Source organism: Balaenoptera physalus (genome assembly GCF_965194825.1).
Source record: "Balaenoptera physalus genome assembly, chromosome: 12".
NCBI lineage: Eukaryota > Metazoa > Chordata > Mammalia > Artiodactyla > Balaenopteridae > Balaenoptera > Balaenoptera physalus.
In genome coordinates, this window is record NC_138897.1 from 58,179,463 (window position 1) to 58,197,793 (window position 18,331).

General features: G+C 36.8%; 1 protein-coding gene across 3 annotated transcripts in view; it reads right to left on the reverse strand.

The window, feature by feature from the left end:
- Window positions 1–18,331, reverse strand: part of MIB1 (MIB E3 ubiquitin protein ligase 1) — a 125,740-nt gene that overhangs the window by 21,233 nt on the left and 86,176 nt on the right. For all 3 annotated transcript variants that reach the window (XM_082418615.1, XM_082418614.1, XM_082418616.1), the window contains exons 13-18: window positions 14,274–14,406; window positions 11,076–11,162; window positions 9,140–9,301; window positions 6,810–6,991; window positions 5,190–5,382; window positions 334–412 (exon numbers count right to left, since the gene is read on the reverse strand). In XM_082418615.1, the coding sequence (XP_082274741.1) occupies window positions 334–412; window positions 5,190–5,382; window positions 6,810–6,991; window positions 9,140–9,301; window positions 11,076–11,162; window positions 14,274–14,406 (836 nt within the window). The remainder of the gene's footprint in view (window positions 1–333; window positions 413–5,189; window positions 5,383–6,809; window positions 6,992–9,139; window positions 9,302–11,075; window positions 11,163–14,273; window positions 14,407–18,331) is intronic.

Sequence of the window (18,331 nt, forward strand, 5' to 3'; positions counted from 1 at the left end):
ATGGGAAAATAATCTAAAAAACAGTGGATATGTGTGTAACTGACCCACTTTGCTGTACAGCAGAAAGTAATACAACACTGTAAATCAACTATACTCCAAAAAAAAAAAAAAAAAAAGCTGAGCTGGGAGAATGAAGCACATCGAGTCTTCCTTAACACTTAGGACCCTAAGGAGGGAAAGAGGTGACACTCTTGTACAGAGAACAGACAGAGGGTTCTAGAGGCCCACCAACTCCTCTGTTCATGAGTTATTAAAAAAGTAATTCAAAGACATAATTTGTTTCACTTTCTACTTTTATAATAATTCTGAGGAAGTTCTGTATGGGCTACTTACTCTCACAAGCACACATGTGTCCGCACGGCTGAAAAAGAACAGCTGCTTTCTTGTCAGAGCATACCACACATTCTTCAATCTGCAAAGAAGAGGTTACAGCAAAAGCGTAAACATCTACAAATAAATCTAGTGACTCTAACAGTTCCTCTGTATCCAAATGTATTTCTCCTCTATAAGGAAACACTCCTGCACAGAAGAATTTAACACACTTTTCCTCTGTCCTCTACTTTATTGGTTACTCATTTTCACATCTTTGAAGACCCCAGCTAAACTGGTCTAGCTCCACTTTAGTCTCCCTACTTGTCCTAACGAATGATACAGAAAAACTCCATTTCCTCTGAGGTCAGGGAGAACAGACTAGACTTCAATTTCCTTTTTTTTTTTTTTAATTACTCTGAGGACTTCCCTAGCAGTTCAGTGGTTAAGACTCTGCCTTCCAATGCAGGGGGTGTGGGTTTGATCCCTGGTCAGGGAGCTAAGATCCCACATGCCTTGGGGCCAAAAAAAACAAAACAAAAAACCCGAAACATAAAAAATAGAAGCAATATTGTAACAAATTCAACAAAGACTTTAAAAATGGTCCACATCAAAAAAAAAAAAAAAAATGGTCCACATTAAAAAAAAAAAAAAAAACCACTTTGGAGAGAAAAATCAAAAGAACAAATGACTGAGATAAGATAGATTTCTAATATTCATAAAATTCTAGCCAGATTAGCCAGACTGCTAAAGCTTAAGGGGGATTTTTCTGTGTACCCACATCTGAGGAATTCCACCTAACTCATCCTTTCCCAGGACTTGGAATTCCCCCACACTGGCTGAAGCCCAGAGCTCTGGACTATTCTTTTCGCCTGATCTCCACAAGTCCTCCAGAACCTATTCATAATTTCCATCAATTTTTCCTCCTCTTCTCCACTTAATCTGAGTTCTGCGTGTGTAGCTATTTCTTAACTTTGCTCTGGTTCTCTGACCCCCATCTGCCTACTGCCCTTGGCTCCACATCCATCTTTCACTGATTCTCCTCCCTTCTGACACACATTCACCCCTATCTGTGTCATTTAACATTACTGTCCAAAAATGATGACCACCACTTCACCTAAACAACCAAAATATTGGACCTTCCCAACTTAGACCTTGCTATGTACACAGAATTTACATAGTCGTAGTAACCTAGTGGGAAGCAGTAAGACATGGTTGGTCAGGACCTTTATGTTCCTGCATTCCAATTCCAGCTCCAATACTAACAAATTACCTAACACTGTAGAGCTGCAGCTTTTTAAAAATCTGAACAATAAAGAACAATCCTTCTTCACAAAGTGGTAAAGTGTCAATTAGAAGACAAGGAGAGGACTCAGGTGGCCCTTATTCAAGTATATCCTAGAACAACTCTTAACTATGAGATAGGAGAGCATATTTTAAGTAAGACATAGCAATATAGAGTAGAAGAAAGAGTTCTGAGAAATATTTAAGACGACTTGGTAACTAATAAAACGTATAGAATGGTGAAGAAGAGATCTAAGATATCTGCTAAGTTTCTGACTTGATTTAAAAGAGTTGAAAGAAACAAATTTCAGTTGCCTACAGCTTATAGGATGCAAGACCAGGGTGTTCTTTCCAACTCTAGGATTATACATACAGGCTTTAAGACCTACTCAAGGTCAGACTATAACGAAGGGAATGTTTACCTTCAGTACATAAATCCAGCCCACAAACTGCAAACACTAAGCAGTACACTACCAGAACCACAGTGGGGAGCAGAGATAGGAAGACCCTGGAAATGGGTGACTAAGGAACCCATAGCCTGGAGGCAGGTACACTAACTTTTCATAGCTCCCAACAAAGTTTTTCCTCTCTCTAAAAGAACGGCTGAAATAAACAAATGGGACCTAATGAAACTTAAAACCTTTGCACAGCAAAGGAAACCATAAACAAGACGAAAAGACAACCCTCAGAATGGGAGAAAATAATTGCAAATGAAGCAACTGACAAAGGATTAATCTCCAAAATATATGAGCAGCACACATGGCTCAATAAAAAAACAACAAATAACCCAATCAAAAAATGGGTGGAAGACCTAAATAGACATTTCTCCAAAGAAGACATACAGACGGCCAACAAACACATGAAAAGATGCTCAACATCACTAATTATTAGACAAATGCAAATCAAAACTATGATGAGGTATCACCTCACACCTGTCAGAATGGCCATCATCAAAAAATCTACAGACAATAAATGCTGGAGAGGGTGTGCAGAAAAGGGAACCGTCATACACTGCTGGTGGGAATGTAAATTGATACAGCCACTATAGTAAACAGTATGGAGGTTCCTTAAAAAACTAAAAATAGTACTACCATATGACCCAACAATCCCACTACTGGGCATATACCCTGAGAAAACCATAATTCAAAAAAACACATGCACCCCAATGTTCATAGCAGCCCTATTTACAATAGCCAGGACCTGGAAGCAACCTACATGTCCATCAAAAGAGGAATGGATAAAGAAGATGTGGTACATATATACCATGGAATATTACTCAGCCATAAAACGGAATGAAATTGGGTCATTTGTAGAGACATGGATGGACCTAGAGAGTGTCATACAGAGTGAAGTAAGTCAGAAAGAGAAAAGTAAATATCGTATAATAATGCATATATGTGGAATCTAGAAAAATGGTATAGATGATCTTATTTGCAAAGCAGAAATAGAGACACAGACGTAGAGAACAAATGCACGGATACCAAGGGGGAAAGGGGTGGGGTGGGAGGAATTGGGAGACTGGGATTGACACATATACATTATTGATACTATGTATAAAATAGACAACTGATGGGAACATACTGTATAGCACAGGGAACTCTACCTAATGCAGTGTGGTAACCTAAAAGGGAAGGAAGTCTAAAAGGGAGGGGATATCTGTATGTGTATGGTTGATTCATTTTGTTGTGCAGTGGAGGCTAACACAACATTGTAAAGCAACCATACTCCAATAAAAATTAATTAAAAACAAAGTAAAATAAAGGAAGGGCTGAGGACCATGGCTAAATTTCAAAGGTGTGTGAGTCAGCTATCTGGCTGGCTAATAAGCTAAAAAGAAAAGTAGGCACAATATGGGTGAAAGAAGTGAAAATCCCAAACTTCAGCAACTAGACAGACAGACAAAAGTCTCAAGAGCAATGACGACACGGAGGTGAAACTCTGACTGATCTAGCCATTTATATGTACGTAAGGAGCACCTTCATATAAATATTTTAAGAACTGTATGTGCTAAATACTGGTCAAACATTAAAATGTGACAATTTTAGAAAAAGTAAATTAGATATTATGTGTACAATGTCTAGTTCAATGCCTAATATAAAATCAGCACTTAATACATGATGATTCTCTTCCCATTCAGCTATTATTAAAAAAAAAAATCTTTCTAAGCATAACTTTTTCCCCTTCTGAATTTTTTTCCTCAGATTACATTCCCAGGAGTGGAATTACTATATCAAAGCATATTTATTGTAATTGTTTGTATATATATTGTCAGGATGGTCTCTCAAAAAAATGTAAACCCATTTATTCAGCCAACTGCAGTGTTAAGAGAGTACTCATTTCTCACTTTCCTAGCATTACTTAAGGTTTACTTTTGCTAATTTGACAAGAATGGCTAATAATAGTTCATAATTTTTAATTTGTATTTCTTTAATTGCTAAAGAGACCAAGCTTGTTTATTCTCCCTCCCTCCAAATACTAGTTTTACAATTTGTTTTATCTTCAGTGAAGATGTTCACGATCCTTTAACCACTTGGGGTCGCTATTTCTTTACATTCGAAGGCTCTGCAACGAACCTGGCAAATCTCTTTGGTGGGTATGTAAGTTTTTCTACTTTTGTACAGGTTTGAAAATTCCATAACTTAAAATACAAACAGACACCTTACTAATTCTTGGAATTCAGAACTGGGCTAAAAAGGAGTGACAACATAATCCTTCCTCTCTACCTTCCTGTTCTGTCAACCCTCCCTTGTAGACATTGGTTTTAATTCTGTCTGTGTATCGTAACACAGAGGAAAGAATAGTGACTTAAGAATCAAGAAAACTGCGTTGAAGACCCAACTGCCAGTGTACTTCTTTGAGCTTTGGTTTTTTCAATTATTTCAGTAAACCAAAATGAGTAAGATGGAAAAGCACTAAGTTACATGGAAAAAAAAATGAAACCAGAAACCCAGAAAAGAATACTGCTTCTCAAAAAGCAAAAGGAGTCAGATGAGATAAAAAGTTCAGAGAAGAATCAGAATTTGACCACCAAGAACTGCAGGATGATCAGACTTTATTTGCCTAATGGTGGGATACAGTACAAAATGAATAGCATCTTCTATGAAGTTTTCTTGCCCATTATGCCTAAGCTGACCCTATTCAAGCCATTAGATCTAACTCCCAGTTTACAAAAACACAAAGGATATAGAAACAAATTAAAGAACACCATGATAAAAATGAAATAAATCCAGAATGTGTGATATTCTACCGAAAAAATCAACTAGTCTTTTACAAAGATGAATACAAAACAGTCCATGTACTCAAAAAAGGTGCAGTATACAAGTAACTACAACACAAAGTGGAATTAAATACATCTTTAGGTTATAAGGGACTTTGAAAGTAAAATATTAGATTACTTCTATTTTTAACTAGTATTGTAGTTTACGTATTTCAATTGGTGTCTTGATAAATGTATAAATTATACATTCCCATATTTAGATCAGTCTTAGGAAGAACAAAATTAAAAGACACGTGGCATCATATAATCTTATTTATCATTAACTGTAGTCTTGAAGAACTTCAAAAAATAATAAAATGCTATATTAAAAACATATTACCTTTGTCCTGGATTGAACTTGTTCTTTACAGATGAGGCATTTCTTGACTCGTGGAGAACACAAAGAACAGGTAGCAATATGTCCACATGGGCCAAAAAGAGTATCTCTCTTCATATCTGAGCACACCATACACTCTTCTAAGGTTTCAGAATCATTACTAATCATAGAAGGACTTCGAGAACCCACCTGACCACTAGTAAAAGAAAATATTTCTAATCAAGCCTATGAGAATATTCATATTACAAATTCATTAATTTAAATGTTTTTTAAAACATCTAGAGCAGCATTAGTATGGGTAAAAATCAACTTTAGTTATGTTAAAAAATTAAGCTTTAACATCTATATATGAAACATTGTATACTATATTTTTCTACTTCTCTGCATTTTTACGTACTTCTAGTACAATTCAAATTTCAATTCAACAAATCCTCACCCAATGGAAAAGAGTGAATCTTCTTCTAACATAGAAATCAAAAACACTAGTTTAAAAAAATTAACATAAACAGTTTACATCAGAAACTGTTTTATCTATATAGGACCAGCTGAGGAAGACACAGGATATAGGAATAAAACAAAAATCCTAACGAGCCCATGTTAGTTATCCTAACTACAGACAGAATGAAGCATTATCAGAGTCTACAACTGACAGGGCACTTTGGAAAATATGTCACTGCAGCTGCTGTTTTGACATTTCTTTTAAGTGTATCCTTAAGGAGCATACAATTCTATTACAGAAAGACAGAACACATCTATAAATATATATATACAAGACATAAAAATACATATGCACAACCAACTACGGGTACAGATAGAAGAGGGACACTCTGTTTCCACTACGATCTTCAGAAACTCATGAACATGCAGGCTCACATGCACACACTCAAAGTGGTTTCCCCTTACACCCCAGTGTTTAAGTTATTACTGCAATAATTACAGTGCCTCTATCTATATATTTTTAGATGTATTCTGCCTTGCTCTAATAAAATGCCCCTTAAGGATATACTTAAAGAAATGTATATACCTCTATATAAAATGGAATACTACTCAGCCATAAAAAAGAATGAAACAATGCCATTTGCAGCAATATGGATGGACCTAGTGATTATCATACTAAGTGAAGCAAGTCAGACAAAGACAAATATCATATGATATCACTTATATGTGGAATCTAAAATATGATACAAATGAACTTATTTACAAAACAGAAACAGACTCAGACATAGAAACAGACATAGAAAACACACTTATGGTTACCAAAGGGGAAAGAGGTGGGGGGTGGATAAATTAGGAGTTTGGGATTAGCAGATACAAACTACTATATATAAAATAAACAACAAGGTCCTACTGTATAGCACAGGGAATTATATTCAATATCCTGTAATAAACCATAATGGAAAAGAATATGAAAAAGAGTATGTATATATATATGTATAACTGAATCCCTTTGCTGTACACCAGAAATTAACACAACATTGTAAATCAACTATACTTCAATAAAAAATAAAAAAGAATAGAATAAAAAAGAAATGTATATACCTCATTATATTAATTTCCCTATAAGTGTGGAACCACATGATACTTTATGTACAGAATATTAGGTTTTATGATAATAATACAAACCTGACTTTTTCTTTATGACACTTTGCCAGTGCTTTGCAGAGACTTGGATCAGGACAGAGATCAAGTGGCGACTGACCCTTCTTATTTCGAATGCTAAGGTCAGCACCATTAGCAGCCAAGAAACAGGCAATAGATGCTGCACTCTTCTTCTCGGCTCCCTGGGTACCAAGTCCCATTATTAACTGAAATCAAATGAAAAAATTCATTATTTTCCCTTTAGGAATCTGTTATCAATTCTTATCACCAAATATATATATATATATATGCAAGAATGTGTGTGTATGTGTGTGTGGTGTGCACGTGCTTGCATATATATGTATGTATATATGAATATGTATGTGTGGTAAAAAACATGTCTGGCAAGACTATATAGATGTGGTGGACACTTATGAGTTGCAGTTCTAGTATCCTTCCTCCATGTCACCTACCCCCCAATTTCCTCAGGTGTATAGTATGAGGACTGACCCATCTCCAGTTTTAGAGGTGAACCAAAAATGGCTCAAACCACTCAGAGACCCATCTCATCTATGTGATTAGTTCAGGGGTGACACATAACCTAAATCAGGTCAATTAAGGCCAATAAAACTCAAGAACAAGACTTCTGATTGAGATATTGAGGAGACAGTCTCCCTTTTCTACTCAATTTGCCTCTGGAACTGCTAGCAACCAACGTGAAACGAAAAGGGGAGAGACAACTGAGAAAAGAACCAAGAACCAGGAATTAAGCCACAAAGTGGAGAATGAGACAGATCAGGTTCTACTGTCATCTGAGGTTCTGACTCATACATCTTGTCTGAAAATAGTCATAATAATTGTTAATATTTATGGAGCATCTACGATGGACTAAGAACTATTTTAAGCAGTTTCCATGAATTAACTCATTTAATCTTTACAACCTTATGGAGATAGTTACTCACTTACCCTCGTTTTAAAATGAGAAAAACGAGGCACATAGGAGTTAGAGTATTCACCTATGGTCATATAGAAAGGCAGCAATTCTCAAACACTTTGGTCTCAGAACCCTTTACATTCTTAAAAATGATTCTAAAATTCATATGGAAACATGAAGGACTCAGAATAGTCAAACAACTTTGAAAAAGAAGAAGAGACTTATACCACTGACTTCAACATTTATTACAAAGCTACTGTAATCAAGACAATGCGTTGGCATCACATAGATAAAGACACAAATCAATATAAGAGAACTGATTTTAGATAAAGGCACAACAGGCAATTCAGTAGAAAAAGACAGTCTTTTCAAACAAATGGGGCTGGAATGACTTGATATCCACAAACAAACAAAAAACAAAAAAGAACTTTGACCCATACCTCATATTATGCATATAAAAATTAACTCAAAATGAATCACAGACCTAAATGTAACAGCTAAAACTTTATAAGCTTCTAGTACAAAATAGGAGAAGACCTTAGTGACCTTGGATTTAGCAAAGATTTCTCAGGACACAAACAATAAAAGAAAAATTGGTCAATCAGACTTCCTTAAAATTAAGAACCTCTGCTCTTCGAAAAATACTGTTAAAAGAATGAAAAGAGGGCTTCCCTGGTGGCGCAGTGGTTAAGAATCCACCTGCCAATGCAGGGGACACAGGTTCGAGCCCTGGACCAGGAAGATCCCACATGCCGCGGAGCAACTAAGCCCGTGCGCCACAACTACTGAAGCCCGCGTGCCTAGAGCCCGTGCTCCGCAACAAGAGAAGCCACCACAATGAGAAGCTCACACACCGCAATGAAGAGTAGCCCCCGCTCGCTGCAACTAGAGAAAGCCCATGTGCAGCAATGAAGACCCAACGCAGCCAAAAATAAATAAATAAATAAATAAAATTTTAAAAAAGAATGAAAAGACAAGCTACAGACTGGGAGAAAGTATGTGCATACCACATATCTGATAAAGAACTTGTATTCAGTTTATAAAAAGAACCCTCAAAACTTAGTAGTAAGAAGACAGCTCAACAAAATAATGAAGAAGGTCTGAAGAGACACTTCATCAAATATACATGAGTGGTGAACAAGCAAATCAAAAGATGTTCAATACCAGCAGTCATAAGGAAATGCAAATTCAAACCACAAAAAGACACAACAATACTCCTGTGTGAATGGCTAAAGTTATTAAAGAAGAACCAAACAACTTTTAGTAAGAATGCAAAACAATACAGTTAGCATTGACTAGTATTTAGCTCATAAACTAAATGTGTATATTTGTAGCTCTGATGAAATATTTTATCAGGTGCAAGTTAAATTAGCCATAAATATAAGCCTCTGCATTAAAAGATGCTCCCACTGGCACTGAATTGAAGATTATCTTTACTCACGGTGTTTTTGGATGGCTCCCAGGCAGCATCGACCTTCCCCACATCTTGCATATCTTGAAGCTGACGTAGCTGAGACAAAGTGTGATGCCTCAGAGCTTCATGCAAAGGAGTATCCCCATCCTTATCCTGAATATCTAATTTGGCACCTGCACGGACCAAAAGCTAGAAGAGAAAAACATCTCATTTTGCTAAAGTATTCCACCCACAAGAAGTTACAACATCTCTAAAGTAACAGTGTGAGAGCCCTGGACCTATCTGACGGGGATGCCATGAAAGTTAATTATTTTTATGTATTTGCTTGCTAAACTACTCTATATCCCTGTGACTCCTTACAAATAATGATGAACCTGGTTATTCAAATACACTGAGTTAGAGAAAGCAGAAAGAAATAAGAACCAAAATGTTGTTCAATTAATCTACTCGAAGATCAAGATAACTGGGGGAAATTTAGGACATTTTTTTTCTCCTTTTAATTTCAGATATGTGAGTTGGGATATTTTAAGTATTTCCAATAGGACCAAATCATAACGTTCAAAATTCTTCTATTATTTAAATAAGCAAGTTATTTATTTCCATTCTCTTTGGTTAATTTTCTCCAAATGTATGGTTATAAGGGTTATAAGTCCAAATATCAGAGAAATGAATTTTTGGCAAGAGGGATTTTAAATAATAATAAACGTGAAGTGTTTGCTAAACTGCAATCTCTTACATATAATGCATAATTGATATATCTCAATCAATATATATATATTTTTTTAAAATATATTTATTTATTTATTTATTTATTTTTGGCTGCATTGGGTCTTTGTTGCTGCATGCGGGCTTTCTCTAGTTTCAGCGAGCGGGGGTTACTCTTGGTTGCGGTGCACTGGCTTCTCATTGCAGTGGCTTCTCTTGTTGCGGAGCACAGGCTCTAGGCACGCAGGCTTCAGTAGTTGTGGCACACGGGCTCAGTAGTTGTGGCTCGTGGGCTCTAGAGCGCAGGCTCAGTAGTTGTGGCGCACAGGCTTAGTTGCTCCGTGGCATGTGGGATCTTCCCAGACCAGGGCTCGAACCCGTGTCCCCTGCATTGGCAGGCGGATTCTTAACCACTGAGCCACCAGCGAAGCCCTCAATCGATATTTTAAGTGGTAAACATAAAACTTTGCTTACAGTGCTTTAACAAGTTCCCTAATCCTTTCTGTAAATGCTATCAAGAGTTTTAGAAAAATACCATACAAAGAAACCGATCTCAAGCACATGGTCCTACCTGTCTTGGCTAATTACTGTTTTCTTTTGTTTTGTTTGCTTTGTTTCAAAAAGATTATATAATGTCTCTGCAGGACAGTTTCTCAAATTTGAACATGCATCACAATTACCTGGGGGCCTGTTAAACCACAGATTGCTAGTTCCCACCCTTGGAGGTTCTGATTTGGTTGGTCTGAGGTGGGGCCCAGGAATTTACTTTTCTACCAAAGTCTCAGGTGATGCTGATGCTACTGCTTCAGCCTCCAGGCTTTAAGAATCACTGCTCTACAAAAAAGTTGTAAACAGATAATCTTTCAAGTCTTTTGACTGGAATCACCGGATTAGTAAAATAAAAATATACATGTCAGCTTTTTTGGAATCTGTTTGGCGAATGTCTAGCCAAAGCCTTTAATTACAGTTCACTCTCAATTATAAAAATTAAAAGGGAGTATACTTTTTAAAAAAAATTTGTAAGTTACTCTGAAATCCTCTGATTTAATATTCTGGGAATTTACAAATCTGGCAACAAAATCATAAAGACTTTGAATATCAGAATCTTATGATTTTCCCTATTACAAATTAAAACTCTTTACCCAACTGATGTACAGTATTAGCCTAAAATCATAATTTTTACCTCTAACTATGCCTTTTGAGAAATCTAACAAAGTATGATTTAATAAGCAAAGATTCACTTTAGTAGACACGTTACCCTCACAATCTGGGTGTGCTGCCGCTCAACAGCAAGGTGTAGGGCAGTCTGCTGGTTCACATTCTGGATATCCAGGTTTGCGTTACCCTGAAGAAGAACAAGGCATACACAGTTAAATGTGACAAGAGGGAAGCATACTAAACTAACTCTTTGCGAAGAATCGGTAACACTGGACACTACTGACCACGCCCCCTTCCTAGGGGCTGGGACCTTGTTCTCATATGGTAACATAGGAAGAAGTGGATAGGGCAGCAAACTTTCTGAAGTAGAACAGCAAGTTTAAAATAATTATTTTTATTACGGTGATTCCGTCTAAGAACAGTTAAAGGACAAAGTACAGTACAAACACAGCTCCCTTTTAATCTCCATTATAGAGTAATGGACATAATCAGCTCATTTTAACTGTAAATATTTCCTGAAAATATATTAATGAGTCTTCATATTGGACCTAGATTTATTTTAATGACCTAATAAGGTCAGTTCCTCTTGCTGCATAATTGAGCTCTTCCTCATTCAGTGAAAAGGAACTCTGCTGGAGGGTGAGAAGAAGACAACGCTTAATTAGTACATACAAACACTTATTGAAGAAAGAGCAGAAAGTCCCACCAGGGCCCTGAGATAGACAAAGGACCATGAGAACAGCTGATGCCAAGCACAGACGAAAGGGACGGAGAAGCAAAAGCAATGAACACAGTGTCAGCGGACCTAGGTTCAAGTGTTGTCAGCTACGAGCTTTGTGAGCTTAAGCAAGCACTGTATCATTTCATGCCTATTTCCTCAGCTCCAAAATGGTAAGGGCACAACCTATTCCACGGTCAATGTGAGGATTAAGAAAAATAACATGTCAAAATGCCTAGCACCATGTCTGGCATGATAAAAAATAATAATAAATTTTTAAAAAAAACTAAAATTAAGTAGAGGGCTACAGAGTCAAAAAATAAACTGTAGCATTCCATTTGTGTCTTAGAACCATTCATGCCCTATGATCACAACTCTGACACCCCCACCTGTGCACCTGCTTGGTGCATCAGGTAGAGTTGAAACTCCCTTATGGGAGTTTGGTTGGTCTGAACATGCTATGACATGTTCGGGAAGGTGGGAGTTTCTGGTTTGTTTTTACTATTTATGTTTCTTTGAGTGCAATCATTAGGCTCCTGATCTCAGCTTGCTTTCCCTTTTTTTTTTTTTTGAGCCGTGCTGCGTGGCTTATGGGATCTTAGTTCCCCAACCAGCAACTGACCAGCGATGGCCCATGGCAGTGAAAGCACTGAGTCCTAACCAATGGACCACCAGTGAATTCCCTCAGCTTGTTTTCTTATCATGTCTGTTCTCATATAAATGCAGAAAGTGAGGGATCTCCTTTTTAAGTTTCCTGAACTTTTTTCCATCATTTAGATTTTCCAAAGTAGTATTCATTGTATGGATATACCATAATTTGTTTATTCAGACACTGGTTGATGAACATTTGGTTTGCTTTCAGTTTAGGGCTATTACAAATAATGCTGCTACAAGTATTTAGTAGGAATATTTCGTGGAAATGTGCCCTCAGTTCTCTTGGATACATATCTAGACGTGAGACTGCTGGGATGAATATATGTTTAACTTTATAAGAAACTGCTAAACTGTTTTTCAACATGGCTACCCTGAAAAACACCAGCAACGTTTGTGAATTCTAACTGATCCACATCCCAATCAACACTTGGTTTTGTTGGCATTTTTAATTTTAGTCATTGTAGTTTGTGATTAGTAGTGTTGGTGTAATTTCTGTTTTCCTAATGACCAATGGTAATTTAAGCAAGGTCACAGGATACATGGTAAATATATTTTAAAAATTGCAACTCTATATATTAGCAATATATAACTGGAAATTGAAATTTTAAAATAATACAATTTACCAATAGGATCAAAAAAATTACTTAAAGATAAATCTAATATGTGTAAGAGCAATCAAACTCCCCCAAAGACTTTTAATAGAAACTAATAACCTGATTCTAAAATGTACTGGGAAATTCCGAAGATCTAGAACATTAAAGTAGTTCTGAGAAAGAAAAACAAAGTTAGAGGACTTACTGTAACTATTTCAAGACTTACTATAAAGCAACAATAACCAAGACAGTGTGGTACTGGCTTAAGGTCAGTCGTTTGGATTTTGGATGAAAAGGAATTTATCATAATTAACACTTCTAAGAAAATCAATTTTAATAATAAAGGCTTACAATGGCAGGGGAAAGGTTTGTTTAACTTTTGAACTTTTTTTACCTAAACTTCTGTAGTTTATGGAATGTCTATCTTATGATCTATGACCTAATTACACATAATGTACTATCTACTAAATTTTTCTGCTGTTTCATCTTCTTAACTAGACTGTAAGTTCCTTGAAGTCAGGGATCACAGATAATTCTTTGGTAACTTTAGTGCTTAGCTATGGCATATGCTTGACTGAAGCATTTAAAAATTTTGCTGAATATACCAAAATATCATAAAATTGCAATAAACGGGTTTCCCTCAAAATCCAATCTCATAAAAATGTAGAGCTATCTTATTCCTGAGATGAATGAAATGACCAAGGTGAGCCTATGCTGCTATCCAAGGGGTCCAGCAGTAGTCATGAACTGCATCTCTAGAGCCTAGCTGCAGCCTGGTGTTACCTGGTGGCACCTGCCCACACCAGCTTAGATATCAACAGGACGGTTCTTGGTGCTACAGCAGAGTGATTCTTCCACAATAGTGGCAGTGACTCTGGAAAATCCCTTTTCATTGATGCCTATTTCGTTGGACCAATCCAGGAAGACTGTGCAGAGAGAATACTGGAGACTGAAGGATTCTCCCCTGCCCCCTTCTCCCCACACACACCCCTAACTCCCTCCATTTAAGAACCAATGTTAGGGGAATTCCCTGGTGGTCCAGTCTTTAGGGCTCCATGCTTCCACTGCACAGGGCACGAGTTCGACCCCTGGTTGGGGTACTAAGATTCTACACGCTGCGTGGCGCAGCCAGGGAAAAAAAAACAAAAACAACCCAATGTTAGGCGGAAGACTAAATTCATACTATATCTGAATTTGCATCATCATGGGATTTTACTGTAAGATACCATCATCATGGGATTTTACTTATTACCAATAAGTAGTTGATGAAGTAAAAAATAAATAAATAGCAATGATCCAAAATTGTTAAAAATTACTGAACTGCTTTTCCTACCTGATGTACCAACAGTTCAGCCACTTCTACATGATTATTAAGGGCAGCCAGATGCAAGGCAGTATAACCATCATCTTTCTTCTCATCCACAATCCACGGTCTTGGTAATTTCGACAATAAAACACGCATTGCACTGAAAGTCAAATATTTAATTAAATATTTTATTATTTTCTTTAGAAAAAATATTCAAAAGAAACTTTTAAAATCAAATGAATATACTCCTCTTTAAAGAAAATTATGCCCTTAGAGACAAAAAGAAATTCAAAATTTCTAAATCTTAAATACACAGCCTTTTGATATTGTAAGAGGTAAACGAATTATTGCTGTTTGGAGAACAGAATCAAAACAGAATGGGAGTGCTACAAAAGGGAAACATTATGAGAGGAAAAAAACCAAGGTAAAAGAAATATACCCTAATAAGGATATATGTTGGCCTTGTGGAATCTCTTAGGTTCAACTGGAATAGTATATATTAACGAAGAGTTAATAAAGAACAACCAGGTAACAACAGCTAAGAAGGAAAAATAGTGATAAGACAAATTTTAGGTAGCTGGCAGATTATCATGAACTCTGCAGAATTAAAAATGTGATATATGTCATTTAGCAGTGCTAAATCCAGTTGATATCAAAACACACAAAATGGTCACTATAATCTAATATTTAAAATTTAAGATATGGTAACAAAGTATCTCCAAAGCAAAAAAGACAAAGTTATCCTAAAGAGCACCAAAGATTAAACCATAAAAAATCAGGGGAACTAATTATCAAGAAATCATGCTTTGTAGAGAAAAAGCTAGCCTACCACTCAAAAAGGAAAATAAAATCAGAAGGAACTTTCCTAACCATAACCAGTCTAACTTTTCTTAACATAGAGGTTTTGTGTGGAAAACTCATAACGTAATTTGGAAAAAATCTCCCTTAATACATCTATCAACTAATGTTTTTTTTTTTAAAGAGTGCGACCTAAGATAACTGCTCCTGCAAAGAGTATCAGACTTGGCTCAGACAACGCTGACACACGTATTAGATATTGAATCTTCCCTCACACCTAAAAAAATGCAGTAAACACAGAAAAGAAAACCTTTTAAAATTGTGCCAATAGAGTACAACAGGGCAAGAAATAACAGTAAGATACATATCGGGATAGTGTTTCGTAAGGTGATACATATGAGAGAAAAATTTTTAATAGAGAAATGTGATAAACGTATGGAGAAACAGTCTGAAGATGCAGAATAAGAATGTGTGTAAATGAAACTGTAAGTCTCTAAAATAATGAGACTAAGGCCTAACATGAGCCAGAGCGTGTTTCCTTAATGGCAGTGGTCTATGAATCCCAAACAGGAAGTCCAAGACATCTGAGAACAAGCTTTGGAGGATCCAAGAATCTCCAAAACTGTACTCAAATCTGGAAGTTTATAGCTTTTATCAGATTTTTAAACAGGTTTATGACCCAAGGTGTACTGAGAATCAAAACTTTAAGACAGCCTTTGGTGGTTGTTACTGAAGTTACAATCACCGTTCACGGGTAACAAGACTTCTTTGGAAATCTATGAACCATTTTCTCCCAGAAAATACACATAAAAATCTTTACATACAATTTTGAGGAAGTCCAAAACCCCTAAGCTCCATTCATGGACCTCATACAAAGCTAAAGATTCCTGCTTTAGCTCATTTTCAGTAATTATAAGGATTCTATACCTCCTCATTCAGTGGATTAAAATAGAATACTAGAAATTATGTAGATTTTGACTCAAATTCTTAATGGGGAAAAGTACTGGTACAACAATATACTACTGAGTGTTTGGATTTGGCATAATCATGATGCTAATGCCATACATTATCTGTTACCTTACACACTTGACCATGTGAGAAACAGAATTTAGCTTTATGATTCTTTTGGAGAGTTTTGAAGATTCAAGTATTAAATCATGTGAAAAAAGTTTTAATAAAGAAAAAATGTAATCATTAAAAATAATAAGATAGGACCCAGATTTGAAATTTGTTCTCCTGTCTTCTCCTTGGATGCCGTGTGAATAAGGCCTGTCTTCACTGCAAACCTCGGATATCTTAGTGTTTTGGCTTGCTGTGTTTCTGACAAAGGGAACCTGGCTCGGATAAATCACCCAGCAAAGAAAAATCCAAGACACCAGTAAGATTTTTACCACAGTTGTCTACGCCATGTGGCTGAGAGGGTCTTGGTGCTCCGGCCAGGTGTCAGGACTGAGCCTCTAAGGTGGGAGAGCTGAGTTCAGGACACTGGACCACCAGAGACCTCCTGGCCCCACGTAGTATCAACCAGCGAGAGCTCACCCAGAGATCTCTGTCTCAACACTAAGACCCAGATCCACTCGACAACCAGCAAGCTCCAGTGCTGGACACCCCATGCCAAACTAGCAAGACAGGAACACAACTCCACCCATTAGCAGAGAGGCTGCCTAAAATCATACTAAGTTCACAGACACCCCAAAACATACCACCGTATGCAGTCCTGCCCACCAGAAAGACAAGATCCAGCCTCATCCACCAGAACACAGGCACCAGTCCTCTCCACCAGGAAGCCTACACAGGCCACTGAATCAACCTTACCCACTGGGGGCAGACACCAAAAACAAAGGAACTACGAACCTGCAGCCAGAGAAAGAAGACCCCAAACACAGTAAGTTAAGCAAAATGGGAAGACAGAGAAATATGCAGCAGATGAAGGAGCAAGGTAAAAACCCACCAGACCAAACAAATGAAGAGGAAATAGGCAGTCTACCTGAAAAATAATTCAGAGTAATGATAGTAAAGATGATCCAAAATCTTGGAAATAGAATGGAGAAAAATACAAGAAACATGTAACAAGGACCTAGAAGAACTAAAGAGCAAACAAACAAGGATGACCAACACAATAAATGAAATTAAAAATTCTCTAGAAGGAATCAATAGCAGAATAACTGAGGCAGAACGGATAAGTGACCTGGAACGTAAAACAGTGGAAATAACTACCACAGAGCAGAATAAAGAAAAAAGAATGGAAAGAATTGAGGACAGTCTCAGAGACCTCTGGGACAACATTAAATGCACCAACATTCGAATTATAGGGGTCCCAGAAGAAAAAGAGAAAAAGGGACTGAGAAAATATTTGAAGAGATTATAGTTGAAAACTTCCCTAATATGGGAAAGGAAATAGTCAATCAAGTCCAGGAAGCACAGAGAGTCCCATACAGGATAAATACAAGGAGAAACACACCAAGACACATATTAATCAAACTATGAAAAATTAAATACAAAGAAAAAATATCAAAAGCAGCAAGGGAAAAGCAACAAATAACATACAAGGGAATCCCCATAAGGTTAGCAGCTGATCTTTCAGCAGAAAGTGTGCAAGCCAGAAGGCAGTGGCAGGACATATTTAAAGTGATGAAAGGGAAAAACCTACAACCAAGATTACTCTACCCAACAAGGATCTCATTCAGATTCGATGGAGAAATTAAAACCTTCACAGACAAGCAAAAGCTAAGAGAATTCAGCACCACCAAACCAACTTTACAACAAATGCTGAAGGAACTTCTCTAGGCAGGAAACACAAGAGAAGGAAAAGACCTACAATAACAAACCCAAAACAACCACAAAAATGGTAATAGGAACACACATATCGATAACTACCTTAAATGTAAATGGATTAAATGCTCCAACTATAAAAGACACAGGCTGAATGGATACAAAAACAAGACCTGTATATATGCTGTCTACAAGAGACTCACTTCAGACCTAGAGAAACATACAGACTGAAAGTGAGGGGATGGAAAAAGATATTCCATGCAAATTAAAATCAAAAGAAAGCTGGAGTAGCAATTCTCATATCAGACAAAACAGACTTTAAAATAAAGACTATTACAAGAGACAAACAAGGACACTGCATAATGATCAAGGGATCAATCCAAGAAGAAGATATAACAATTGTAAATATTTATCCACCCAACATAGGAGCACCTCAATACATAAGGCAAATGCTAAGAGCCATAAAAGGGGAAATCGACAGTAACACAATCGTAGTAGGGAACTTTAACAACCCA